This window comes from Panulirus ornatus, chromosome 7 (assembly GCF_036320965.1).
Source record: "Panulirus ornatus isolate Po-2019 chromosome 7, ASM3632096v1, whole genome shotgun sequence".
NCBI classification, from domain to species: domain Eukaryota; kingdom Metazoa; phylum Arthropoda; class Malacostraca; order Decapoda; family Palinuridae; genus Panulirus; species Panulirus ornatus.
The window spans coordinates 19,810,873-19,838,588 of NC_092230.1; the positions used below are offsets into that span (position 1 = coordinate 19,810,873).

Consider the following 27,716-nt stretch of genomic DNA (forward strand, 5'->3'; position numbering starts at 1 on the left):
ATATATATATGAAGTGTTTTAGATATCTGGGAGTGGATCTGGCAGCGGATGGAACCATGGAAGCGGAAGTGGATCATACGGTAGGAGAGGGGGCGAAAATCCTGGGGGCCTTGAAGAATGTGTGGAAGTCGAGAACATTATCTCGGAAAGCAAAAATGGGTATGTTTGAAGGAATAGTGGTTCCAACAATGTTGTATGGTTGCGAGGCGTGGGCTATGGATAGAGTTGTGCGCAGGAGGATGGATGTGCTGGAAATGAGATGTTTGAGGACAATGTGTGGTGTGAGGTGGTTTGATCGAGTGAGTAACGTAAGGGTAAGAGAGATGTGTGGTAATAAAAAGAGCGTGGTTGAGAGAGCAGAAGAGGGTGTTTTGAAGTGGTTTGGGCACATGGAGAGGATGAGTGAGGAGAGATTGACCAAGAAGATATATGTGTCGGAGGTGGAGGGAACAAGGAGAAGAGGGAGACCAAATTGGAGGTGGAAGGATGGAGTGAAAAGGATTTTGTGTGATCGGGGCCTGAACATGCAGGAGGGTGAAAGGAGGGCAAGGAATAGAGTGAATTGGAGCGATGTGGTATACTGGGGTTGACGTGCTGTCAGTGGATTGAATCGGGGCATGTGAAGCGTCTGGGGTAAACCATGGAAAGCTGCGTAGGTATGTATATTTGCGTGTGTGGACGTATGTATATGCATGTGTTTGGGGGGGGGGTTGGGCCATTTCTTTCGTCTGTTTCCTTGCGCTACCTCGCAAAAGCGGGAGACAGCGACAAAGTATAATAAAAATAATAAAAAATATATATATATATATATATATATATATATATATATATATATATATATATATATATATATATATATGTATATATATATATATACATTGTACAAAGGCAAAGGGGATAAGAGTGAGTGCTCAAATTACAGAGGTATAAGTTTGTTGAGTATTCCTGGCAAATTATATGGGAGGGTATTGATTGAGAGGGTGAAGGCATGTACAGAGCATCAGATTGGGGAAGAGCAGTGTGGTTTCAGAAGTGGTAGAGGATGTGTGGATCAGGTGTTTGCTTTGAAGAATGTATGTGAGAAATACTTAGAAAAGCAAATGGATTTGTATGTAGCATTTATGGATCTGGAGAAGGCATATGATAGAGTTGATAGAGATGCTCTGTGGAAGGTATTAAGAATATCTGGTGTGGGAGGCAAGTTGTTAGAAGCAGTGAAAAGTTTTATCGAGGATGTAAGGCATGTGTACGTGTAGGAAGAGAGGAAAGTGATTGGTTCTCAGTGAATGTAGGTTTGCGGCAGGGGTGTGTGATGTCTCCATGGTTGTTTAATTTGCTTATGGATGGGGTTGTTAGGGAGGTGAATGCAAGAGTTTTGGAAAGAGGGGCAAGTATGAAGTCTGTTGGGGATGAGAGAGCTTGGGAAGTGAGTCAGTTGTTGTTCGCTGATGATACAGCGCTGGTGGCTGATTCATGTGAGAAACTGCAGAAGCTGGTGACTGAGTTTGGTAAAGTGTGTGAAAGAAGAAAGTTAAGAGTAAATGTGAATAAGAGCAAGGTTATTAGGTACAGTAGGGTTGAGGGTCAAGTCAATTGGGAGGTGAGTTTGAATGGAGAAAAACTGGAGGAAGTGAAGTGTTTTAGATATCTGGGAGTGGATCTGGCAGCGGATGGAACCATGGAAGCGGAAGTGGATCATAGGGTGGGGGAGGGGGCGAAAATTCTGGGAGCCTTGAAGAATGTGTGGAAGTCGAGAACATTATCTCAGAAAGCAAAAATGGGTATGTTTGAAGGAATAGTGGTTCCAACAATGTTGTATGGTTGCGAGGCGTGGGCTATGGATAGAGTTGTGCGCAGGAGGATGGATGTGCTGGAAATGAGATGTTTGAGGACAATGTGTGGTGTGAGGTGGTTTGATCGAGTAAGTAACGTAAGGGTAAGAGAGATGTGTGGAAATAAAAAGAGCGTGGTTGAGAGAGCAGAAGAGGGTGTTTTGAAATGGTTTGGGCACATGGAGAGAATGAGTGAGGAAAGATTGACCAAGAGGATATATGTGTCGGAGGTGGAGGGAACGAGGAGAAGAGGGAGACCAAATTGGAGGTGGAAAGATGGAGTGAAAAAGATTTTGTTTGATCGGGGCCTGAACATGCAGGAGGGTGAAAGGAGGGCAAGGAATAGAGTGAATTGGAGCGATGTGGTATCCCGGGGTTGACGTGATGTCAGTGGATTGAATCGGGGCATGTGAAGTGTCTGGGGTAAACCATGGAAAGCTGTGTAGGTATGTATATTTTGCGTGTGTGGACGTATGTATATACATGTGTATGGGGGTGGGTTGGGCCATTTCTTTCGTCTGTTTCCTTGCGCTACCTCGAAAACGCGGGAGACAGCGACAAAGCAAAAAAAAAAAAAAAAAAAAAATATATATATATATATATATATATATATATATATATATATATAGGGGGGCCAGAAATCCTACCCTCCTTGTATTTTTTTAACTTTCTAAAATGGGAAACAGAAGAAGGAGTCACGTGGGGAGTGCTCATCCTCCTCGAAGGCTGAGACTGGGGTGTCTAAATGTGTGTGGATGTAACCAAGATGTGAAAAAAGGAGAGATAGGTAGTATGTTTGAGGAAAGGAACCTGGATGTTTTGGCTCTGAGTGAAACGAAGCTCAAGGGTAAAGGGGAAGAGTTGTTTGGGAATGTCTTGGGAGTAAAGTCAGGGGTTAGTGAGAGGACAAGAGCAAGGGAAGGAGTAGCACTACTCCTGAAACAGGAGTTGTGGGAGTATGTGATAGAATGTAAGAAAGTAAATTCTCGATTAATATGGGTAAAACTGAAAGTTGATGGAGAGAGATTGGTGATTATTGGTGCATATGCACCTGGGCATGAGAAGAGAGATCATGAGAGGCAAGTGTTTTGGGAGCAGCTGAATGAGTGTGTTAGTGGTTTTGGTGCACGAGACCGGGTTATAGTGATGGGTGATTTGAATGCAAAGGTGAGTAATGTGGCAGTTGAGGGAATAATTGGTATACATGGGGTGTTCAGTGTTGTAAATGGAAATGGTGAAGAGCTTGTAGATTTATGTGCTGAAAAAGGACTGGTGATTGGGAATACCTGGTTGAAAAAGCGAGATATACATAAGTATACGTATGTAAGTATGAGAGATGGCCAGAGAGCCTTATTGGATTACGTGTTAATTGACAGGCGCGCGAAAGAGAGACTTTTGGATGTTAATGTGCTGAGAGGTGCAACTGGAGGGATGTCTGATCATTATCTTGTGGAGGCTAAGGTGAAGATTTGTATGGGTTTTCAGAAAAGAAGAGAGAATGTTGGGGTGAAGAGGGTGGTGAGAGTAAGTGAGCTTGGGAAGGAGACTTGTGTGAGGAAGTACCAGGAGAGACTGAGTCCAGAATGGAAAAAGGTGAGAACAATGGAAGTAAGGGGAGTGGGGGAGGAATGGGATGTATTTAGGGAATCAGTGATGGATTGCGCAAAAGATGCTTGTGGCATGAGAAGAATGGGTGGTGGGTTGATTAGAAAGGGTAGTGGGTGGTGGGATGAAGAAGTAAGATTATTAGTGAAAGAGAAGAGAGAGGCATTTGGACGATTTTTGCAGGGAAAAAATGCAATTTAGTGGGAGATGTATAAAAGAAAGACATGAGGTCAAGAGAAAGGTGCAAGAGGTGAAAAAGAGGGCAAATGAGAGTTGGGGTGAGAGAGTATCATTAAATTTTAGGGAGAATAAAAAGATGTTCCGGAAGGAGGTAAATAAAGTGCGTAAGACAAGGGAGAAAATGGGAACTTCAGTGAAGGGCGCAAATGGGGAGGTGATAACAAGTAGTGGTGATGTGAGGAGATGGAGTGAGTATTCTGAAGGTTTGTTGAATGTGTTTGACGATAGAGTGGCAGATATAGGGTGTTTTGGTCGAGGTGGTGTGCAAAGTGAGAGGGTTAGGGAAAATGATTTGGTAAACAGAGAAGAGGTAGTAAAAGCTTTGCGGAAGATGAAAGCCGGCAAGGCAGCAGGTTTGGATGGTATTGCAGTGGAATTTATTAAAAAGGGGTGACTGTATTATTGACTGGTTGGTGAGGTTATTTAATGTATGTATGACTCATGGTGAGGTGCCTGAGGATTGGCGGAATACGTGCATAGTGCCATTGTACAAAGGCAAAGGGGATAAGAGTGAGTGCTCAAATTACAGAGGCATAAGTCTGTTGAGTATTCCTGGTAAATTATATGGGAGGGTATTGGTTGAGAGGGTGAAGGCATGTACAGAGCATCAGATTGGGGAAGAGCAGTGTGGTTTCAGAAGTGGTAGAGGATGTGTGGATCAGGTGTTTGCTTTGAAGAATGTATGTGAGAAATACTTAGAAAAGCAAATGGATTTGTATGTAGCATTTATGGATCTGGAGAAGGCATATGATAGAGTTGATAGAGATGCTCTGTGGAAGGTATTAAGAATATATGGTGTGGGAGGCAAGTTGTTAGAAGCAGTGAAAAGTTTTTATCGAGGATGTAAGGCATGTGTACGTGTAGGAAGAGAGGAAAGTGATTGGTTCTCAGTGAATGTAGGTTTGCGGCAGGGGTGTGTGATGTCTCCATGGTTGTTTAATTTGTTTATGGATGGGGTTGTTAGGGAGGTGAATGCAAGAGTTTTGGAAAGAGGGGCAAGTATGAAGTCTGTTGGGGATGAGAGAGCTTGGGAAGTGAGTCAGTTGTTGTTCGCTGATGATACAGCGCTGGTGGCTGATTCATGTGAGAAACTGCAAAAGCTGGTGACTGAGTTTGGTAAAGTGTGTGAAAGAAGAAAGTTAAGAGTAAATGTGAATAAGAGCAAGGTTATTAGGTACAGTAGGGTTGAGGATCAAGTCAGTTGGGAGGTAAGTTTGAATGGAGAAAAACTGGAGGAAGTAAAGTGTTTTAGATATCTGGGAGTGGATCTGGCAGCGGATGGAACCATGGAAGCGAAAGTGAATCATAGGGTGGGGGAGGGGGTGAAAATCCTGGGAGCCTTGAAGAATGTTTGGAAGTCGAGAACATTTTCTGGGAAAGCAAAAATGGGTATGTTTGAAGGAATAGTGGTTCCAACAATGTTGTATGGTTGCGAGGCATGGGCTATGGATAGAGTTGTGCGAAGGAGGGTAGATGTGCTGGAAATGAGATGTTTGAGGACAATGTGTAGTGTGAGGTGGTTTGATCGAGTAAGTAACGTAAGGGTAAGAGAGATGTGTGGAAATAAAAAGAGTGTGGTTGAGAGAGCAGAAGAGGGTGTTTTGAAATGGTTTGGGCACATGGAGAGAATGAGTGAGGAAAGATTGACCAAGAGGATATATGTGTCGGAGGTGGAGGGAACGAGGAGAAGTGGGAGACCAAATTGGGGGTGGAAAGATGGAGTGAAAAAGATTTTGTGTGATAGGGGCCTGAACATGCAGGAGGGTGAAAGGAGGGCAAGGAATAGAGTGAATTGGATCGATGTGGTATACCGGGGTTGACGTGCTGTCAGTGGGTTGAATCAGGGCATGTGAAGCATCTGGGGTAAACCATGGAAAGCTGTGTAGGTATGTATATTTGCGTGTGTGGACGTATGTATATACATGTGTATGGGGGTGGGTTGGGCCATTTCTTTCGTCTGTTTCCTTGCGCTACCTCGCAAACGCGGCAGACAGCGACAAAAAAAAAATATATATATATATATATTATCCCGGGGGATAGGGGTGAAAGAATACTTCCCACGCATTCCTCACGTGTCGTAGAAGGCGACTACAGGGGATGGGAGCGGGGGGCCAGAAATCCTCCCCTCCTTGTATTTTAACTTTCTAAAAATGAGAAACAGAAGGAGTCACGCGGGGAGTGCTCATCTTCCTCGTAGACTCAGATTGGGGTGTCTAAATGTGTGTGGATGTAACCAAGAAGTGAAAAAAGGAGAGATAGGTAGTATGTTTGAGGAAAGGAACCTGGATGTTTTGGGTCTGAGTGAAATGAAGCTCAAGGGTAAAGGGGAAGAGTGGTTTGGGAATGTCTTGGGAGTAAAGTCAGGGGTTAGTGAGAGGACAAGAGCAAGGGAAGGAGTAGCACTACTCCTGAAACAGGAGTTGTGGGAGTATGTGATAGAATGTAAGAAAGTAAATTCTCGATTAATATGGGTAAAACTGAAAGTTGATGGAGAGAGATGGGTGATTATTGGTGCATATGCACCTGGGCATGAGAAGAAAGATCATGAGAGGCAAATGTTTTGGGAGCAGCTGAATGAGTGTGTTAGTGGTTTTGATGCACAAGACCGGGTTATAGTGATGGGTGATTTGAATGCAAAGGTGAGTAATGTGGCAGTTGAGGGAATAATTGGTATACATGGGGTGTTCAGTGTTGTAAATGGAAATGGTGAAGAGCTTGTAGATTTATGTGCTGAAAAAGGACTGGTGATTGGGAATACCTGGTTTAAAAAGCGAGATATACTTAAGTATACATATGTAAGTAGGAGAGATGGCCAGAGAGCGTTATTGGATTACAAAGCGAGATATACGTAAGTATACGTATGTAAGTAGGAGAGATGGCCAGAGAGCGTTATTGGATTACGTGTTAATTGACAGGCGCGCGAAAGAGAGACTTTTGGATGTTAATGTGCTGAGAGGTGCAACTGGAGGGATGTCTGATCATTATCTTGTGGAGGCTAAGGTGAAGATTTGTATGGGTTTTCAGAAAAGATGAGTGAATGTTGGGGGTGAAGAGGGTGGTGAGAGTAAGTGAGCTTGGGAAGGAGACTTGTGTGAGGAAGTACCAGGGGAGACTAAGTACAGAATGAAAAAGGTGAGAACAATGGAAGTAAGGGGAGTGGGGGAGGAATGGGATGTATTTAGGGAATCAGTGATGGATTGCGCAAAAGATGCTTGTGGCATGAGAAGCGTGGGAGGTGGGTTGATTAGAAAGGGTAGTGAGTGGTCTGATGAAGAAGTAAGATTATTAGTGAAAGAGAAGAGAGAGGCATTGGGACGATTTTTGCAGGGAAAAAATGCAATTGAGTGGGAGATGTATAAAGGAAAGAGACAGGAGGTCAAGAGAAAGGCAAATGAGAGTTGGGGTGAGAGAGTATCATTAAATTTTTGGGAGAATAAAAAGATGTTCTGGAAGGAGGTAAATAAAGTGCGTAAGACAAGGGAGCAAATGGGAACTTCAGTGAAGGGCGCTAATGGGGAGGTGATAACAAGTAGTGGTGATGTGAGAAGGAGATGGAGTGAGTATTTTGAAGGTTTGTTGAATGTGTTTGATGATAGAGTGGCAGATATAGGGTGTTTTGGTCGAGGTGGTGTGCAAAGTGAGAGGGTTAGGGAAAATTATTTGGTAAACAGAGAAGAGGTAGTAAAAGCTTTGCGGAAGATGAAAGCCGGCAAGGCAGCAGGTTTGGATGGTATTGCAGTGGAATCTATTAAAAAAGGGGGTGACTGTACTGTTGACTGGTTGGTAAGGTTATTTAATGTATGTATGTATGACTCATGGTGAGGTGCCTGAGGATTGGCGGAATGCATGCATAGTGCTATTGTACAAAGGCAAAGGGGATAAGAGTGAGTGCTCAAATTACAGAGGTATAAGTTTGTTGAGTATTCCTGGTAAATTATATGGAAGGGTATTGATTGAGAGGGTGAAGGCATGTACAGAGCATCAGATTGGGGAAGAGCAGTGTGGTTTCAGAAGTGGTAGAGGATGTGTGGATCAGGTGTTTGCTCTGAAGAATGTATGTGAGAAATACTTAGAAAAGCAAATGGATTTGTATGTAGCATTTATGGATCTAGAGAAGGCATATGATAGAGTTGATAGAGATGCTCTGTGGAAGGTGTTAAGAATATATGGTGTGGGAGGCAAGTTGTTAGAAGTAGTTAAAAGTTTTTATCGAGGATGTAAGGCATATGTACGTGTAGGAAGATAGGAAAGTGATTGGTTCTCAGTGAATGTAGGCTTGCGGCAGGGGTGTGTGATGTCTCCATGGTTGTTTCATTTGTTTATGGATGGGGTTGTTGGGGAGGTGAATGCAAGAGTTTTGGAAAGAGGGGCAAGTATTAAGTCTGTTGGGGATGAGAGAGCTTGGGAAGTGAGTCAGTTGTTGTTTGCTGATGATACAGCGCTGGTGGCTGATTCATGTGAGAAACTGCAGAAGCTGGTGACTGAGTTTGGTAAAGTGTGTGAAAGAAGAAAGTTAAGAGTAAATGTGAATAAGAGCACGGTTATTAGGTACAGTAGGGTTGAGGATCAAGTCAATTGGGAGGTAAGTTTGAATGGAGAAAAACTGGAGGAAATACAGTGTTTTAGATACCTGGGAGTGGATTTGGCAGCGGATGGAACCATGGAAGCGAAAGTGAATCATAGGGTGGGGGAGGGGGCGAAAATCCTGGGAGCCTTGAAGAATGTTTGGAAGTCGAGAACATTTTCTGGGAAAGCAAAAATGGGTATGTTTGAAGGAATAATGGTTCCAACAATGTTGTATGGTTGCGAGGCGTGGGCCATGGATAGAGTTGGGCGAAGGAGGGTGGATGTGCTGGAAATGAGATGTTTGAGGACAATGTGTGGTGTGAGGTGGTTTGATCGAGTAAGAAATGTAAGGGTAAGAGAGATGTGTGGAAATAAAAAGAGCATGGTTGAGAGAGCAGAAGAGGGTGTTTTGAAATAGTTTGGTCACATGGAGAGAATGAGTGAGGAAAGATTGACCAAGAGGATATATGTGTCGGAGGTGGAGGGAACGAGGAGAAGTGGGAGACCAAATTGGAGGTGGAAAGATGGAGTGAAAAAGATTTTGAGTGATCGGGGCCTGAACATGCAGGAGGGTGAAAGGCGGGCAAGGAATAGAGTGAATTGGATCGATGTGGTATACCGGGGTTGACGTGCTGTCAGTGGATTGAATCAGGGTATGTGAAGTGTCTGGGGTAAACCATGGAAAGTTGTGTGGGGCCTGGATGTGGAAAGGGAGCTGTGGTTTCGGGCATTACTGCATGACAGCTAGTGACTGAGTGTGAACGAATGGGGCCTTTGTTGTCTTTTCCTAGCGCTACCTCGCACACATGAGGGGGGAGGGGGATGGTATTCCATGTGTGGCGAGGTGGCGATGGGAATGAATAAAGGCAGACAGTGTGAATTGTGTGCATGAGTATATATGTATGTGTCTGTGTGTGTATACATATGTGTACATTGAGATTTATAGGTATGTATATTTGCGTGTGTGGACATGTATGTATATACATGTGTATGGGGGTGGGTTGGGCCATTTCTTTCGTCTGTTTCCTTGCGCTACCTCGCAAACCCGGGAGACAGCAATAAAGCAAAATAAATATAATCTAAAATATGAAAATGTATATCTATATATATATGTGCATGTGTGGGCATTTCTGTATATACATATGTGTACGTGAGTGGATAGGCTATCCTTCATTTGTTTTCAGGCAGCAATTAAGTATAATAAATAAATAAATACTAAACAGATGATGTTCAACAGAAAAGAGGTTACTAAAGAGACCACAGATGTTGGTAAAAGGAAAAGAAAAAGAGGGGAAGTCATGGGAGGGGCCAGTACTACTGCAGTCTGAGTCCTACCTCTCACTGTCAGTAGAGTCAGGCTGAAACCTGTATATTCTTAGCACCCCATGATATCAGGGATTAGAGGCCATAGATATGTAGGACTCAATCATGATTATACTTAAAAACATCTGAGTAGACTGGAGTTGGCAAGAGTACTTGCGTGAAGAAAAGAAGCAAGTTTAGAGTCAGCGTACGGCGCTTCTAAGGAATAGATAGCAGGACTAGCCCGGTAGTCCCATTCTAATGAGATATAAAGTAAGATTAGCAATCCTTACATGGAAAGTGTCTAATCGTTCCAGGAACCACTTTCTCACTCCTCAGTCAAAATGGTATCACCACTCTGGGCAACTGCCATCAACAGCCTAATACCCAATGGATTGCTCTAAGGGTAAGGGATGGGATATTCCTTGAGTTACTTGGGTATTGGGAGGGGCCAATACACTACCATCTGAGCCCTCCCTTTTGCTGGTAGCAGTGTCACACAAGAAAGTGTAGTCAGAGGAGTATACCTTAAATTTGCAGGGGTCGTGGGAGGGGCCATGACTCTACAACCTGAGCCCTCCCTCTCACTGGCAGGAGAGTCACACAATAAGGTAACATTTATCACCTATTTGTATAATGCAGATGTCAATGAACTGGTAGAAAAATTCCAAGGTTGTGATCAGGTCACCCCTCACTCATCTATCTTCCACAGTGAGGAAATCCAAGGCCCCTAAACTCTCACTGCAACTCAGCTCTGTTATCTAATACTTTCAAGCAAACCTATCAGAAAATTGCTCAGTATTTTTCAGTCCAAAAAAAACATTGTTTCAAAATTGAAACATAATGTGATGAAAAGTTTCTATACTTCAAATAATTATGGAAAATACCTCATCATGCTTCCTCAAACAATAGATAACCAATAAATATGAAGCAAATAACTACAGAATCTTTAAATACTTAATTACAGTTATTATTGACCCTTAAACATTATTTCAACCCAAGATTCACATTCTGCATGAAATTACATTATGAAACACTTCTTTACTTGAAATACTTATGGAAAATACCTCATAATTCTTCCCCAAGCCAAGAGATACCTAACAAATATGAAGCAAATCATCACAGAATCACCAAATACTTAACTCAGGCAAATACCTAACCCAAGATTCACATTTAGCATAAACTAACATGATGAAACACTAATATGCTTGAAATACTTAGGGAAAATACCTCATTATTCTTCCCCAAGCCAAGAAATAAAACTTTAACATAATCCCTTAATGACCCTGAAACACTATTTCAATCCCAGATTTGTATTTTGCATGAAAAACACCTCCCATACTGAGGTTTTCGAAAGACTTATACTGAGGTTTTCAATCAAACTTATTTTCTTCAAAAAAAAGAGAAAAAATTACAGGTAATAGTCCATAGTATTTTCAGTAAAACATTCTAAAACTGGAATATAGCATGATTAAGCTCTACTTTACTTCAAATAATCATGGAAAATACCTCATACTGCTTCTCCAATCAACAGATAAACAATAAATAAGAAGCAAATATTCAGAGAATCTTTAAATACTTAATTACAGTCCACAATGACCCATCAAACACTATTTCAACCCGAGATTCATATTCAGCATGAAGTAACATAATGATGGATGCATGTGGAGTTGAAAAACTCCTGGAAAATATCGTATAACTCTTTCCTAAGCCAAGAGATACCTTATAAATACTTTTTCAAAATTTTAACCATAGATCCATATTCACCAAGAAAAATAGTCCTTATACAGATGATTTCAATAAAATCTATAACCTTCAGAAAAATACCATAAATTACAGGGAATACACTGTTTAGGGTTATTTTTTAGCCAAAAATACTTTTCTCTTAAAACAGAAATATAACAATAAAAAGGTTCTATACCTCAAATAATCATAGAAAATACCTCATAATTTTTCCCAAAACCAAGAGATACCTAACAAATAAGAATCATTAAATACTTAATGTGGGACTTAATGAACCCTAATCACTATTTCAATCCCAGATTCACATTCAGCAAGAAATTTAGTTCTTACACTGATGTTTTCAAGCAAATCTATTGACTTCAAAAGAATACCAAAATTACAGGTATTTTCTAGCCCCCAAATGTTTTGTCTTAAAATTGAAATATAATGAAAAGCTTCTATACTTGAGAAATCATTGAAAATAACTTATAATGCTTCCTTAAGTCAACAGATACCCAATAAATATGAACCAAATTAGAAAAAAAAAAAAAAATCAAATAATAATAGGCCTTAATGACTCTCAAACACTATCTAAACCTAAGATTAGTATTCAGCATGAAATAATAGCATGAAACACTGCTCTGCTTGAAATCCTCATAGAAAATCCTCATAATTCCTCCCCAAGCCAACAGATAGGTTTAATGTCCCAAGATCCAGTTTCTACCCATTTCCCTATAAAAAATTTCTCATAACTTTCCTCTCTCCTTTAATGGTTCTGTAGTTCCACTGCTTAACTCAATGAATATTCTTGGTATTACTGTAACATCCACTCTGTTTTGTAAACCCCACATTACAGAAACAACTAGGTCTGCCTCTAAGAAACTAAGAGTCCTGCTTAGATGTCGAACTTTGTTTTCTTCTAAACAGTTTCTCTGTTTATACAATGGAATGATCCATCCATGCATAGAGTACTGCTCTCACATCTGGGGTGGATCTAGCTCTGCATCCATTACTGACAAAGTTGAGTCAAAAGCAGTCCCACTAATAAACTCTTCCAGGCTAACTTCAAAACTTGATCTGCTTGCCCTGTGGTGCAATGTTGGTTCACTTTTCCTCTTCTGTTCTATATGTATTACTTTAATTTTTGCTCCCAAGAGCTGGCTGCTTGTGTGCCCCTACCACAAAGTAGACCACGCAATACTTGGCAAGCTGCTACATCACATGATTATTGTGTGGCCCTTGGTAACTCAAGTGTGGGCTATTCTTTATGTTAGCTGAGATGGCACAGGCAGCTGAGGCCCTAATCAAGGCCATCCCTTACATGATACATACTATTTATTATTTTATATCTTATTTTGCTTTGTCGCTGTCTCCCGCATTAGCGAGGTAGCGCAAGGAAACACATGAAAGAACGGCCGAACCCACCCACACACACATGTATATACATATACGTCCACACACGCACATATAAATACCTATACATCTCAATGTATACATATATATACACACACAAACATATACATATATACACGTACATAATTCATACTGTCTGCCTTTATTCATTCCCAATGCCACCTCGCCACATGAAATAACAACCCCTCCCCCCTCATGTGTGTAAGGTAGCGCTAAGAAAAGACAACAGAGTCCCCATTCGCTCACACTCAGTCTCTAGCTGTCATGTAATAATGCACCGAAACCACAGCTCCCTTTCCCCATCCAGGCCCCACAGATCTTTCCACGGTTTACCCGAGATGCTTCACATGCTCCAGTTCAATCCATTGACAGCACGTCGACCCCGGTATACCACATCGTTCCAATTCACTCTATTCCTTGCACGCCTTTCACCCTCCTGCATGTTCAGGCCCCGATCACTCAAAATCTTTTTCACTCCATCTTTCCACCTCCAATTTGGTCTCCCACTTCTCCTCGTTCCCTCCACCTCTGACACATATAAGCTCTTTGGCAATCTTTCCTCACTCATTCTCTCCATGTGACCAAACCATTTCAAAACACCCTCTTCTGCTCTCTCAACCACACTCTTTTTATTACCACACATCTCTCTTACCCTATTATTACTTACTCGATCAAACCACCTCACACCACATATTGTCCTCAAACATCTCATTTCCAGCACATCCACCCTCCTGCGCACAATTCTATCCACAGCCCATGCCTCGCAACCATACAACATTGTTGGAACCACTATTCCTTCAAACATACCCATTTTTGCTTTCCCAGATAATGTTCTCGACTTCCACACATTCTTCAAGGCTCCCAGAACTTTCACCCTCTCCCCCACCCTATGATTCACTTCCGCTTCCATGGTTCCAATCGCTGCCAAATCCACTCCCAGATATCTAAAACACTTCACTTCTCCAGTTTTTCTCCATTCAAACTTACCTCCCAATTGACTTGACCCTCAACCCTACTGTACCTAATAACCTTGCTCTTATTCACATTTACTCTCAACTTCTGCTTTCACACACTTTACCAAACTCAGTCACCAGCTTCTGCGGTTTCTCACATGAATCAGCCACCAGCGCTGTATCATCAGCGAACAACAACTGACTCACTTCCCAAGCTCTCTCATCCACAACAGACTGCATACTTGCCCCTCTTTCTAAAACTCTTGCATTCACCTCCCTAACTACCCTCCATAAATAAATTAAACAACCATGGAGACATCACACACCCCTGCCACAAACCTACATTCACTGAGAACCAGTCACTTTCCCCTCTTCCTATACATACACATGCCTTACATCCTCGATAAAAACTTTTCACTGCTTCTAACAAGTTGCCTCCCACACCATATATTCTTAATACCTTTCACAGAGCATCTCTATCAACTCTCTCATATGCCTTTTCCAGATCCATAAATGCTACATACAAATCCATTTGCTTTTCTAAGTATTTCTCACATACATTCTTCAAAGCAAACACCTGATCCACACATCCTCTACCAGTTATTTATATACATTTTGCTTTGTCGCTGTCTCCTGCGTTAGTGAGGTAGCGCAAGGAAACAGACGAAAGAATGGCCCAACCCACCCACATACACATGTATACATATACACGTCCACACACGCAAATATACATACCTATACATCTCAACTTATACATATATATATATATATATATATATATATATATATATATATATATATATATATATATATATACACACACAGACATATATATACATATATACAAAATTCATACTGTCTGCCTTTATTCATTCCCATCGCCACCCCACTACACATGAAATAACCCCCTTCCCCCGCATGTGAACGAAGTAGCACTAGGAAAAGACAACAAAGGCCACATTCATTCATACTCAGTCTCTAGCTGTCATGTATAATGCACTGAAACCACAGCTCCCTTTCCACATCCAGGCCCCACAGAACTTTCCATGGTTTACCCCAGATGCTTCACATGCCCTGGTCCATTGACAGCACGTCTACCCGGTATACCACATCGTTCCAATTCACTCTATTCCTTGTACTCCTTTCACTCTCCTGCATGTTCAGGCCCCGATCACACAAAATCTTTTTCACTCCATCTTTCCACCTCCAATTTGGTCTCCCACTTCTCCTCGTTCCCTCCACCTCCGACACATATATCCTCTTGGTCAATCTTTCCTCACTCATTCTCTCCATGTGCCCAAACCATTTCAAAACACCCTCTTCTGCTCTCTCAACCATGCTCTTTTTATTTCCACACATCTCTCTCACCCTTACGTTACTTACTCGATCAAACCACCTCACACCACACATTTTCCTCAAACATCTCATTCCCAGCACATCCATCCTCCTGCGCACAGTAGTGGTGATGTGTGGAGATGGAGTGAGTATTTTGAAGGTTTGTTGAATGTGTTTGATGATAGAGTGGCAGATAAAGGGTGCTTTGGTCGAAGTGAGAGGGTTAGGGAGAATGATTTGGTAAACAGAGAAGAGGTAGTAAAAGCTTTGCGGAAGATGAAAGCCAGCAAGGTAGCGGGTTTGGATGGTATTGCAGGGGAATTTATTAAAAAAGGGGTTGACTGTATTGTTGACTGGTTGGTAAGGTTATTTAATGTATGTATGTATGTATGACTCATGGTGAGGTGCCTGAGGATTGGCGGAATGCTTGCATAGTGCCATTGTACAAAGGCAAAGGGGATAAGAGTGAGTGCTCAAATTACAGATGTATAAGTTTGTTGAGTATTCCTGGGAAATTATATGGGAGGGTATTGATTGAGAGGGTGAAGGCATGTACTGAGCATCAGATTGAAGAAGAGCAGTGTGGTTTCAGAAGTGGTAGAGAATGTGTGGGTCAGGTGTTTGCTTTGAAGAATGTATGTGAGAAATACTTAGAAATGCAAATGTATTTGTTTGTAGCATTTATGGATCTGGAGAAGGTATATGATAGAGTTGATAGAGATGCTCTTTGGAAGGATTTAAGAATATATGGTGTGGGGGTTAAGTTTTTAGAAGCAGTGAAAAGTTTTTAAAGAGAATGTAAAGCATGTGTGCGTGTAGGAAGAGAGGAATTTGATTGGTTCTCAGTGAATGTAGGTTTGCGGCAAGGGTGTGTGATGTCTCCATAGTTGTTTAATTTGTTTATGTATGGGGTTGTTAGGGAGGTGAATGCAAGAGTTTTGGAAAGAGGGGCAAGTATGCAGTCTGTTGGGAGCTTGGGAAGTGAGTCAGATGTTCGCTAATGATACAGCGCTGATTGGCTGATTCGTGTGAGAAACTGCAGAAGCTGGTGACTGAGTTTGGTAAAGCGTGAAAGAAGAAAGCTGAGAGTAAATGTGAATAGAGCAAGGTTATTAGGTACAGTAGGGTTGAGGGACAAGTCAATTGGGAGGTAAGTTTTAATGGAGAAAAATTGGAGGAAGTGAAGTGTTTTAGATATCTGGGAGTGGATTCGGCAGCGGATGGAACCATGGAAGTGGAAGTGAATCATAGGGTAGGGGAGGGGACGAAAGTTCTGGGAGTGTTGAAGAATGTGTGGAAGTCGAGAACATTATCTCAGAAAGCAAAAATGGGTATTTTGAAGGAATAGTGGTTCCAGCAATGTTATATGATTGTGAGGCATGGGCTATAGATAGAGTTGTGCAGAGGAGGGTGGATGTGCTGGAAATGAGATGTTTGAGGACAATATGTGGTGTGAGATGGTTTGATCGAGTAAGTAATAATAGGGTAAGAGAGATGTGTGGTAATAAAAAGAGTGTGGTTGAGAGAGCAGAAGAGGGTGTTTTGAAATGGTTTAGTCACATGGAGAGAATGAGTGAGGAAAGATTGACAAAGAGGATATATGTGTCAGAGGTGGAGGGAACGAGAAGGGGGAGACCAAATTGGAGGTGGAAAGATGGAGTGAAAAAGATTTTGAGTGATCGGGGCCTGAACATGCAGGAGGGTAAAAGGCGTGCAAGGAATAGAGTGAATTGGAACGATGTGGTATACCGGGGTCGACGTGCTGTCAGTGGATTGAACCAGGGCATGTGAAACGTCTGGGGTAAACCATGGAAAGTTTTGTGGGGCCTGGATGTGGAAAGGGAGCTGTGGTTTTGGTGCATTATCACATGACAGCTAGAGAATGAGTGTGAACGAATGGGGCCTTTGTTGTCTTTTCCTAGCACTACCTCGCACACATGAGGGGGGAGGGGGTTGTTATTCCATGTGAGCCGAGGTGGCGATGGGAATAAATAAAGGCAGACAGTATGAATTATGTACATGTGTATATATGTATATGTCTGTGTGTGTATACATATGTATACATTGAGATGTATAGGTATGTATATTTGCATGTGAAGACGTGTATTTATATACATGTGTATGTGGGTGGGTTGGGCCATTCTTTCATCTGTTTCCTTGAGTTACCTCGCTAACGCGGGAGAATACAGAAGAAGGTTCAGTATGTAAATGAATACAGAAGAAGGTTCAGTATATACTTTTTTTTTTTTTTTGCTGTCTCCCGCGTTTGCGAGGTAGTGCAAGGAAACAGACGAAAGAAATGGCCCAACCCACCCCCTTACACATGTATATACATACGTCCACACACGCAAATATACATACCTACACAGCTTTCCATGGTTTACCCCAGACGCTTCACATGCCCTGATTCAATCCACTGACAGCACATCAACCCCGGTATACCACATCGATCCAATTCACTCTATTCCTTGCCCTCCTTTCACCCTCCTGCATGTTCAGGCCCCGATCACACAAAATCTTTTTCACTCCATCTTTCCACCTCCAATTTGGTCTCCCACTTCTCCTCGTTCCCTCCACCTCCGACACATATATCCTTTTGGTCAATCTTTCCTCACTCATTCTCTCCATGTGCCCAAACCATTTCAAAACACCCTCTTCTGCTCTCTCAACCACGCTCTTTTTATTTCCACACATCTCTCTTGCCCTTACATTACTTACTCGATCAAACCACCTCACACCACACATTGTCCTCAAACATCTCATTTCCAGCACATCCATCCTCTTGCGCACAACTCTATCCATAGCCCAGTAGGGTTGAGGGTCAAGTCAATTGGAAGGTAAGTTTGAATGAGAAAAACTGGAGGAAGTAAAGTGTTTTAGATATCTGGGAGTGGATCTGGCAGTGGATGGAACCATGGAAGCGGAAGTGGATCATAGGGTGGGGGAGGGGGCGAAAATCCTGGGAGCCTTGAAGAATGTGTGGAAGTCGGAAATGTTTTAGGGAATCATTGGAGGCAAAAGATGCTTTGGAGAAAAGGTGGGAGGGGGGTTTGTTAGAAGGGTAGTGAGTGGTGGGAGGGAAGAAGAAGATTATTAGTGAAAGAGAAGAGAGGCATTTGGAGATTTTTGCGGGAAAAAAATGAAATTTAGTGGGAGATGTATAAAGAAAGAGACGGAGGTCAAGAGAAAGGGTTTCAAGAGGTGAAAAAAGGGCAAATGGAGTTGGGGTGAGGAGACATTAAATTTTAGGGAGAATAAAAAGTGTTCTGGAAGGAGGTAAATAAAGTGCGTAAGACAAGGAGCAAAGGGGAACTTTAGTGAAGGGCGCAAATGGGGGGGGTGATAACAAGTAGTGGTAGTGAAAGGAGGGGTGAGTATTTTGAGGGGTTTTTTGAATGTGTTTGATGAAGGTGGCAGATATAGGGGGTTTTGGTCGAGGTGGTGTGCAAAGTGAGAGGGTTAGGGAAAAAATTTGGTAACAGAGAAGAGGTAGTAAAAACTTTGCGGAAGTGAAGCCGGCAAGCAGCAGGTTTGGAGGTTTGCAGTGGAATTTATTAAAAAAAAAGGGGGGGATGTATTTTGATGGGGTTTGGAAGGTTATTTAATGTATGGTATGACTCATGGGGGAGGTGCTGAGGATTGGCGGAAATGGTGCATAGGCCATTGTACAAGGCAAAAGGGGGTAAAGTGAGTGCTCAAATTTAAAAGGTATAAGTTTGTTGGTATTCCTGGTAAATTATATGGGAGGGTATTTATTGAGAGGGTGAAGGCATGTACAGAGCATCGATTGGGGAAAAAAGGGAGTGTGGTTTCAGAATGGGAGAGGATGTGTGGATCAGGGGTTTGCTTTGAAGAATTAGTGAGAAAACTTTGAAAAGAAATGGATTTGTATGTGCATTTATGGGTTGGAGAAAGGGAATGAAAGAGTTGATAGAGATGCTCTGTGGGAAAGGGATTAAGAATATATGGTGTGGGAGGAAGTTGTTAGAAGCAGTGAAAAGTTTTTCGGGATGTAAGGGATGTGTACGTTGGAAGAGAGGAAAGTATTTGGGTTTCAGTGAATGTAGGTTTGCGGCGGGTGTGTGATGTTCCATGGTTGTTTTAAATTTTTTTTGGATGGGGTTGTTAGGGAGGTAATGGAAGAGTTTTGGAAAGAGGGGCAGTATGAAGTCTGTTGGGATAGAAGCTTGGGAAGTGGTCGTTGTTGTTTGCTGATGATACAGCCTGGTGGCTGATTCTGTGAGAAATGCAGAACTGGTGACTGAGTTTGGTAAAATGTGAAAAGAAAAAAGTTAAGAGTAAATTTTAAAAGAGCGGTTATTAGGTACAGTGGGTTGGGGGAAGTCAATTGGGAGGTGTTTGAATGGAGAAAAATGGGGGAAGTAAAATGTTTAGATTCTGGGAGTGGTCTGGCGCGGTGGAACCCTGGAAGCGAAGTGGATCATTGGGGGGGGAGGGGAAAAACTGGGGCCCCGAGAATGTTTTGGAGAACATTATCTGGGAAAGCAAAAATGGGTATGTTTGAAGGAATAGTGGTTCCAACAATGTTGTATGGTTGCGAGGCGTGGGCTATGGATAGAGTTATGCGCAGGAGGATGGATGTGCTGGAAATGAGATGTTTGAGGACAATGTGTGGTGTGAGGTGGTTTGATCGATAGGGGAGAAAGAATACTTCCCACGTATTCCCTGCGTGTCGTAGAAGGCGACTAAAAGGGGAGGGAGCGGGGGGGCTGGAAATCCTCCCCTCTCGTTTTTTTTTTAATTTTCCAAAAGAAGGAACAGAGAATTGGGCCAGGTGAGGGTATTCCCTCAAGGCCCAGTCCTCTGTTCTTAACGCTACCTCGCTAATGCGGGAAATGGCGAATAGTTTGAAAGAAAGAAAGAATATATATATATATATATATATATATATATATATATATATATATATATATATATATATATATATATATATATATATATGGGAGCAGCTGGATGTGTGTGTTAGTGGTTTCGATGCATGAGACCGGGTTATAGTGATGGGTGATTTGAATGCAAAGGTGAGTAATGTGGCAGTTGAGGAAATAATTGGTATACATGGGGTGTTCAGTGTTGTAAATGGAAATGGTGAAGAGCTTGTAGATTTATGTGCTGAAAAAGGACTGGTGATTGGGAATACCTGGTTGAAAAAGCGAGATATACATAAGTATAAGTATGTAAGTAGGAGAGATGGCCAGAGAGTGTTATTGGATTACGTGTTAATTGACAGGCGCGCGAAAGAGAGACTTTTGGATGTTAATGTGCTGAGAGGTGCAACTGGAGGGATGTCTGATCATTATCTTGTGGAGGCTAAGGTGAAGATTTGTATGGGTTTTCAGAAAAGAAGAGTGAATGTTGGGGTGAAGAGGGTGGTGAGAGTAAGTGAGCTTGGGAAGGAGACTTGTGTGAGGAAGTACCAGGAGAGACTGAGTACAGAATGGAAAAAGGTGAGAACAATGGAAGTAAGGGGAGTGGGGGAGGAATGGGATGTATTTAGGGAATCAGTGATGGATTGCGCAAAAGATGCTTGTGGCATGAGAAGAGTGGGAGGTGGGTTGATTAGAAAGGGTAGTGAGTGGTGGGATGAAGAAGTAAGATTATTAGTGAAAGAGAAGAGAGGCATTTGGACGATTTTTGCAGGGAGAAAATGCAATTGAGTGGGAGATGTATAAAAGAAAGAGACAGGAGGTCAAGAGAAAGGTGCAAGAGGTGAAAAAGAGGGCAAATGAGAGTTGGGGTGAGAGAGTATCATTAAATTTTAGGGAGAATAAAAAGATGTTCTGGAAGGAGGTAAATAAAGTGCGTAAGACAAGGAAGCAAATGGGAACTTTAGTGAAGGGCGCAAATGGGGAGGTGATAACAAGTAGTGGTGATGTGAGAAGGAGATGGAGTGAGTATTTTGAGGGTTTGTTGAATGTGTTTGATGACAGAGTGGCAGATATAGGGTGTTTTGGTCGAGGTGGTGTGCAAAGTGAGAGGGTTAGGGAAAATGATTTGGTAGACAGAGAAGAGGTAGTAAAAGCTTTGCGGAAGATGAAAGCCGGCAAGGCAGCAGGTTTGGATGGTATTGCAGTGGAATTTATTAAAAAAAGGGGGTGACTGTATTATTGACTGGTTGGTAAGGTTATTTAATGTATGTATGTATGACTCATGGGTGAGGTGCCTGAGGATTGGCGGAATGTGTGCATAGCGCCATTGTACAAAGGCAAAGGGGATAAGAGTGAGTGCTCAAATTACAGAGGTATAAGTTTGTTGAGTATTCCTGGTAAATTATATGGGAGGGTATTGATTGAGAGGGTGAAGGCATGTACAGAGCATCAGATTGGGGAAGAGCAGTGTGGTTTCAGAAATGGTAGAGGATGTGTGGATCAGGTGTTTGCTTTGAAGAATATATGTGAGAAATACTTAGAAAAGCAAATGGATTTGTATGTAGCATTTATGGATCTGGAGAAGGCATATGATAAGAGTTGATAGAGATGCTCTGTGGAAGGTATTAAGAATATATGGTGTGGGAGGCAAGTTGTTAGAAGCAGTGAAAAGTTTTTACCGAGGATGTAAGGCATGTGTACGTGTAGGAAGAGAGGAAAGTGATTGGTTCTCAGTGAATGTAGGTTTGCGGCAGGGGTGTGTGATGTCTCCATGGTTGTTTAATTTGTTTATGGATGGGGTTGTTAGGGAGGTGAATGGAAGAGTTTTGGAAAGAGGGGCATGTATGAAGTCTGTTGTGGATGAGATAGCTTGGGAAGTGAGTCAGTTGTTGTTCGCTGATGATACAGCACTGGTGGCTGATTCATGTGAGAAACTGCAGAAGCTGGTGACTGAGTTTGGTAAAGTGTGTAAAAGAAGAAAGTTAAGAGTAAATGTGAATAAGAGCTAGGTTATTAGGTACAGTGGGGTTGAGGGTCAAGTCAATTGGGAGGTAAGTTTGAATGGAGAAAAACTGGAGGAAGTAAAGTGTTTTAGATATCTGGGAGTGGATCTGGCAGCGGATGGAACCATGGAAGCAGAAGTGGATCATTGGGTGGGGGAGGGGGCAAAAATCCTGGGAGCCTTGAAGAATGTTTGGAAATTGAGAACATTATCTCGGAAAGCAAAAATGGGTATGTTTGAAGGAATAGTGGTTCCAAGAATGTTGTATGGTTGCGAGGCGTGGGCTATGGATAGAGTTGTGCGCAGGAGGATGGATGTGCTGGAAATGACATGTTTGAGGACAATGTGTGGTGTGAGGTGGTTTGATCGAGTAAGTAACGTAAGGGTAAGAGAGATGTGTGGAAATAAAAAGAGTGTGGTTGAGAGAGCAGAAGAGGGTGTTTTGAAGTGGTTTGGGCACATGGAGAGGATGAGTGAGGAAAGATTGACCAAGAGGATATATGTGTCGGAGGTGGAGGGAACAAGGAGAAGAGGGAGACCAAATTGGAGGTGGAAAGATGGAGTGAAAAAGATTTTGTGTGATCGGGGCCTGAACATGCAGGAGGGTGAAAGGAGGGCAAGGAATAGAGTGAATTGGAGCGATGTGGTATACCAGGGTTGACGTGCTGTCAGTGGATTGAATCAAGGCATGTGAAGCGTCTGGGGTAAGCCATGGAAAGCTGTGTAGGTATGTATATTTGCGTGTGTGGACGTATGTATATACATGTGTATGGGGGGGGTGGGCCATTTCTTTTGTCTGTTTCCTTGCGCTACCTCGCAAACGCGGGAGACAGCGACAAAGTATAAAAAAAAAAAAATATATAACCATGGAAAGCTGTGTAGGTATGTATATTTGCGTGTGTGGACGTATGTATATACATGTGTATGGGGGTGGGTTGGGCCATTTCTTTCGTCTGTTTCCTTGCACTACCTCGCAAACCCGGGAGACAGCGACAAAGCAAAAAAAAAAAAAAAAAAATAGATATATATATATCTTATCTGTATTCATTATACTTAATCGCCTTCTCCCGCATCAGCGAGGTAGCACAAGGAAACAGATAGGGAATGGCCCAACCCACCCACATACACGTTATACATAAATGCCCATAAATGCACATATACATACATATACATTTCAACGTATACATACATATACATTTTTTTTTCATAAACATTCGCCATTTACCGTATTAGTGAGGTAGCGTTAAGAACAGATGACTAAGCCTTACAGAGAATATCCTCACTTGGCCCCCTTCTCTGTTCCTTCTTTTGGAAAATTAAAAAAGGGAGGGGAGGATTTTCAGCCCCCATCCCTTTTTTATTGCCTTTTACAATACGCAGGGAATATGTGGGAAGTATTCTTTCTCCCCTATCCCCAGGGATACATATACATACACAGACATATACATACATGTACATATTCATACTTGCTGCCTTCATCTAGTCTCGTTGCCATCCCGCCACACATGAAATAGCATCCCCCTCAGTGAGGTAGTGGAAAAAAAAAAATAAAATAAAAAAATAAAATATAAAAAAGGGCACATTTGTTCACAATCAGTCTCTAGCTCTCATGTGTAATGCACCAAGACCACAGCTCCCTTTCCACATCCAGGCCCCACAAAACTTTCCATGGTTTACCTCAGATGCTTCACACACCCTGGTTCAATCCATTGACAACATGTCAACCCAGGTATACCAAATCGTTCCAATTCACTCTATTCCTTGCACACCTTTCACCCTCCCGTATGTTCAGGCCCTGATCGCTTAAAATCTTTTTCACTCCATCCTTCCACCTCCAATTTGGTCTCCAGCTTCTTCTTCCCTCCACATCTGACACATATATCCTATTTGTTAATCTTTCCTCACTCATTCTCTCCATGTGTCCAAACCATTTCAACACACCCTTTTCTGCTCTCTCAACCACACTCTTTTTATTACCACGCATCTCTCTAACCTTTTCATTACTTAATCAAACCACCTTACATCATATATTGTCCACAAACATTTCATTTCCAACACATCCACCCTCCTCCGTACAACCACGTCCATAGCCTATGCCTCACAACTATATAACATTGTTGGAACTACTATTTCTTCAAACATACCCATTTTTGCTCGCTGAGATAATGTTCTCTCCTTCCACACATTCTTCATTGCTTGCAGAATCTTCGCTCCCTCCCCCACCCTGTGACTCACTTTCGCTTCCATGGTTCCATCCGCTGCTAAGTCCACTCCCTGATATCTAAAACACTTCACTTCCTCCAATCTTTCTCCAATGAAACTTACCTTCCAATTAACTTGTTCTTCAACCCTACTGAACCTAATAACCTTGCTCTTATTCACACTTACTTTCAACTTTCTTCTTTTACACAATTTTCCAAACTCAGTCACCAACTTCTTCAGTTCCTCACTTGAATCAACCACCAGAGCTGTATCCTTGCCTGAGCCAGGTACCCATTTTATCACCCAACCCCTAGGGGTGGATGAACAGCTTGGTTGACTGTGGACTGACTGCCGCAACCAGGATTTGAACCTGGGGTATCTTGGGTAAGTGTGGTGATAAGAAAGGAAAGTTAAGGGAGAGAGCAGTACAGGGTAGAAGAGTCATTGGGTCACTTAATAGAATAATGAAGGGTAGAGGTGTAAAAATGGATGTGAAGAGAGGATCAAGGGACAGCATAGTCCTCCCAACAATGACCTATGCAGCCAAAACAAGGACATGGAATGAGTCACAGAGGTCCAGAATCCAGGCAGTGGATATGATCTATTTGAGAAGAGCATGTGGTGTGACTAGATGGAATGAAGAAAGAAATGAAGGAGTGTATCAGAGATGTGGTATGGCAGGGAATGCAAAGAGAATGAATTTTGGAGTGGTAGAATGGATAAACCATAATACTGTACTTTGAGGTTGTTTGGGCATGTGAAAAGTATGGAAGACTGGGAGTTTACAAGGAGAGTGTATGACAGTACAATTAAAGGGGTTGGTTGCAGTGGAAGATCACCTGTGACATAGGATAATAGCATGGAGGAATACTGGAGGGAGAGAAATAGTGGAAGAATGCATGGAATGGTCCATGCGAGGGAGGCATGTAAGGACAGGGATAAGTGGAGACTCTTTAGCCATGGCCATCCCTTGATGAGAGTCCCCATGAGGAATGGGTATCAGGGAAATATATATAGACAGATAGATAGACATACATACTTGTGTATGTCACTCCTTTTAAACCATGTATCTGCAATCGGCAGTCCTTTTCCTGCACACAACTCCACAAGCTGTTCACTATTTCTGATCATAATATTGAATATCTCACACACACAAATTATACCCTCAACTGCCATATTACTTACTTTCTTATTTAAATCACTAATCACCAATATCCGGTATCATACACCAAACCCACCGTCACACTCACTCAGATGCTTCCAAAACATTTGCTTCTCATGATTATTATTTTCATGGCCAGGAGCATAAGCACTAACAATCATCCATCTGTTGCAATCCATTTTCATTTTTACCCACATCAATCTAGAGCTCACTTCCTCACACTCCCATAACTCCTGATTCAGCAGTAGTGCTAATCCTCCTCAGCTCTTGCCCTCTCATCAACCTCTGACTTTACTCTAAGATATTACCAAACCACTCTCCTCCTTAACCCTAGAGCCTTGTTTCACTAAGAGGCAGAGCATCAAGGTTTCTTTTCTCAAGCATACTACCTATCTCTCCTTGCTTCTCATCTTGGTTACATTCTCACACATCTAGACACCCCAGTCTAAGTCTCTGAGGAGTATGAGCACTTCCTGCTTGGCTTCTTCTGTTCTATTTCTTAGAAACTGAAATACAAGAGGAGTTTCCAGCCCCTTGCTCCCTCCTCATTCAGCTGTCTTCTATGAAATGCTGGGAATACAAAGGTAAAATTCATTATCCCCTACCAAATGGATAACATTTGTTTCTGAATGGACATAAACACAATACAAAGAAGCATTCTTGTTAGCCAATCACCACATCTGTTACAACTGATAACATGGTGCGCTTGTTCATTCATGAAAATAAACTATACCTCACACATTTAATAAGTCTAACTTGCCAGATATTGCTTCTGTGCACCAGAATTTGCTGGGATATTTAAGTATGACTGTACAAAACACTTCTCCTTTGTAAAGGGAATGGAGAGGAATGTACTGCCATGGCAAGGCTTAATCATACTACAATTTCTGCTAAACTGGACTTCTGGGTGGGCCATTTTCACAGTTATTATTTCGTACACCTAAAAAGTTTTGGAACGCCCTGCCCTCATGTCCTTCCCAATAATTATGGCTTGGGACTTTTTAAAAGACAGGAACTTCACTTTCTCTAAATCGTAAATATCTTTCCTTGTTTCTTCTTCCTTTCATTAATCTCTTTATATTCTACTTTAGGCCCAAGCTTGATGTGGACTTATTTCCATGACTGGGGGAAAAAACATTATTGTACTTGATCAAAAGCTAAATGCAAGCCATCTGTGCTTTATAAGAATGTCAATTTGTTTATTAGAAAAAGACATTACTTCATTTCTCAAAAACTGTTTGCATTACATGACTGATATGACCAAGTCAGAACAGTGCTACACAACAGTGATGTGAAAAGGTACTTTTGCTTAGATAGTATCAAAGCATGAGCCTTGTTAATGTACAGAAATCTTCCTTACCTTGTAATGAAAGGCAATTTGGTTAAATTTCTGGCAGTCTAATAAAGTGGTTGACCTATAAAAATTCCAACATAACACATTATGAAAGTTTCACTAGCAAGAATACTTACTGCATATTTGAGGGCATGGAGGTACATCACTAGATCCCGAGGCTTTGGGTCACGGTACCTTACTTTGCACTCATAACAATGTTCATCAATTGTCATGAGGTGTGCTTGGTAGGCATATTCTTTAGTTCCCTCACTTGTCTGCGTTCCAGAAGACACAACAGCACCCCCTGCCTCAATTGCTGTTAGTCCATTATTGCATCCTGAAAAATGGCAAAAGTAGATAATAAGGGTATACTCAGCACAAAGTATGACTACTAGCAAAATTGAAAAAATTCAATAATGTACAATGAAACCTTGTTTATCCACTCTAACTGCTGCTTGGGTTAATCTAAATAACTAAATTTTCTAGTTGTAAATTAAAGTTTTCAAAGTCAGTTCACTGAGGTCTAAAGATATGGGAATATCATACAATTACTGCAAATTATTGATTGGGCACTTAGCAAACATGTTGCAGGGTGATGCTCCACAGCTGTGGGGAGCTCTACGTGTAGATGACTGCATAATATATATATATATATATATATATATATATATATATATATATATATATATATATATATATATATATATATATATATATATATATATATTTTTTTTTTTTTATACCTCGTCGCTGTCTCCCGCGGTTGCGAGGTAGCGCAAGGAAACAGACGAAAGAAATGGCCCAACCCACCCCCATACACATGTATATACATACGTCCACACACGCAAATATACATACCTACACAGCTTTCCATAGTTTACCCCAGACGATTCACATGCCCTGATTCAATCCACTGACAGCACATCAACCCCGGTATACCACATCGATCCAATTCACTCTATTCCTTGCCCTCCTTTCACCCTCCATGTTCAGGCCCCGATCACACAAAATCTTTTTCACTCCATCTTTCCACCTCCAATTTGGTCTCCCACTTCTCCTCGTTCCCTCCACCTCCGACACATATATCCTCTTGGTCAATCTTTCCTCGCTCATTCTCTCCATGTGCCCAAACCATTTCAAAACACCCTCTTCTGCTCTCTCAA

The 27,716-nt window shown here is 41.9% G+C and overlaps 1 protein-coding gene across 1 annotated transcript in view; it reads right to left on the bottom strand.

Moving 5' to 3' along the window:
• Nucleotides 1-27,716, bottom strand: part of LOC139749447 (pseudouridylate synthase RPUSD2-like) — a 623,283-nt gene that overhangs the window by 25,150 nt on the left and 570,417 nt on the right. The window contains exon 13 of the mRNA XM_071663310.1: nucleotides 26,691-26,890. Within this exon, the coding sequence (XP_071519411.1) occupies nucleotides 26,691-26,890 (200 nt within the window). The remainder of the gene's footprint in view (nucleotides 1-26,690; nucleotides 26,891-27,716) is intronic.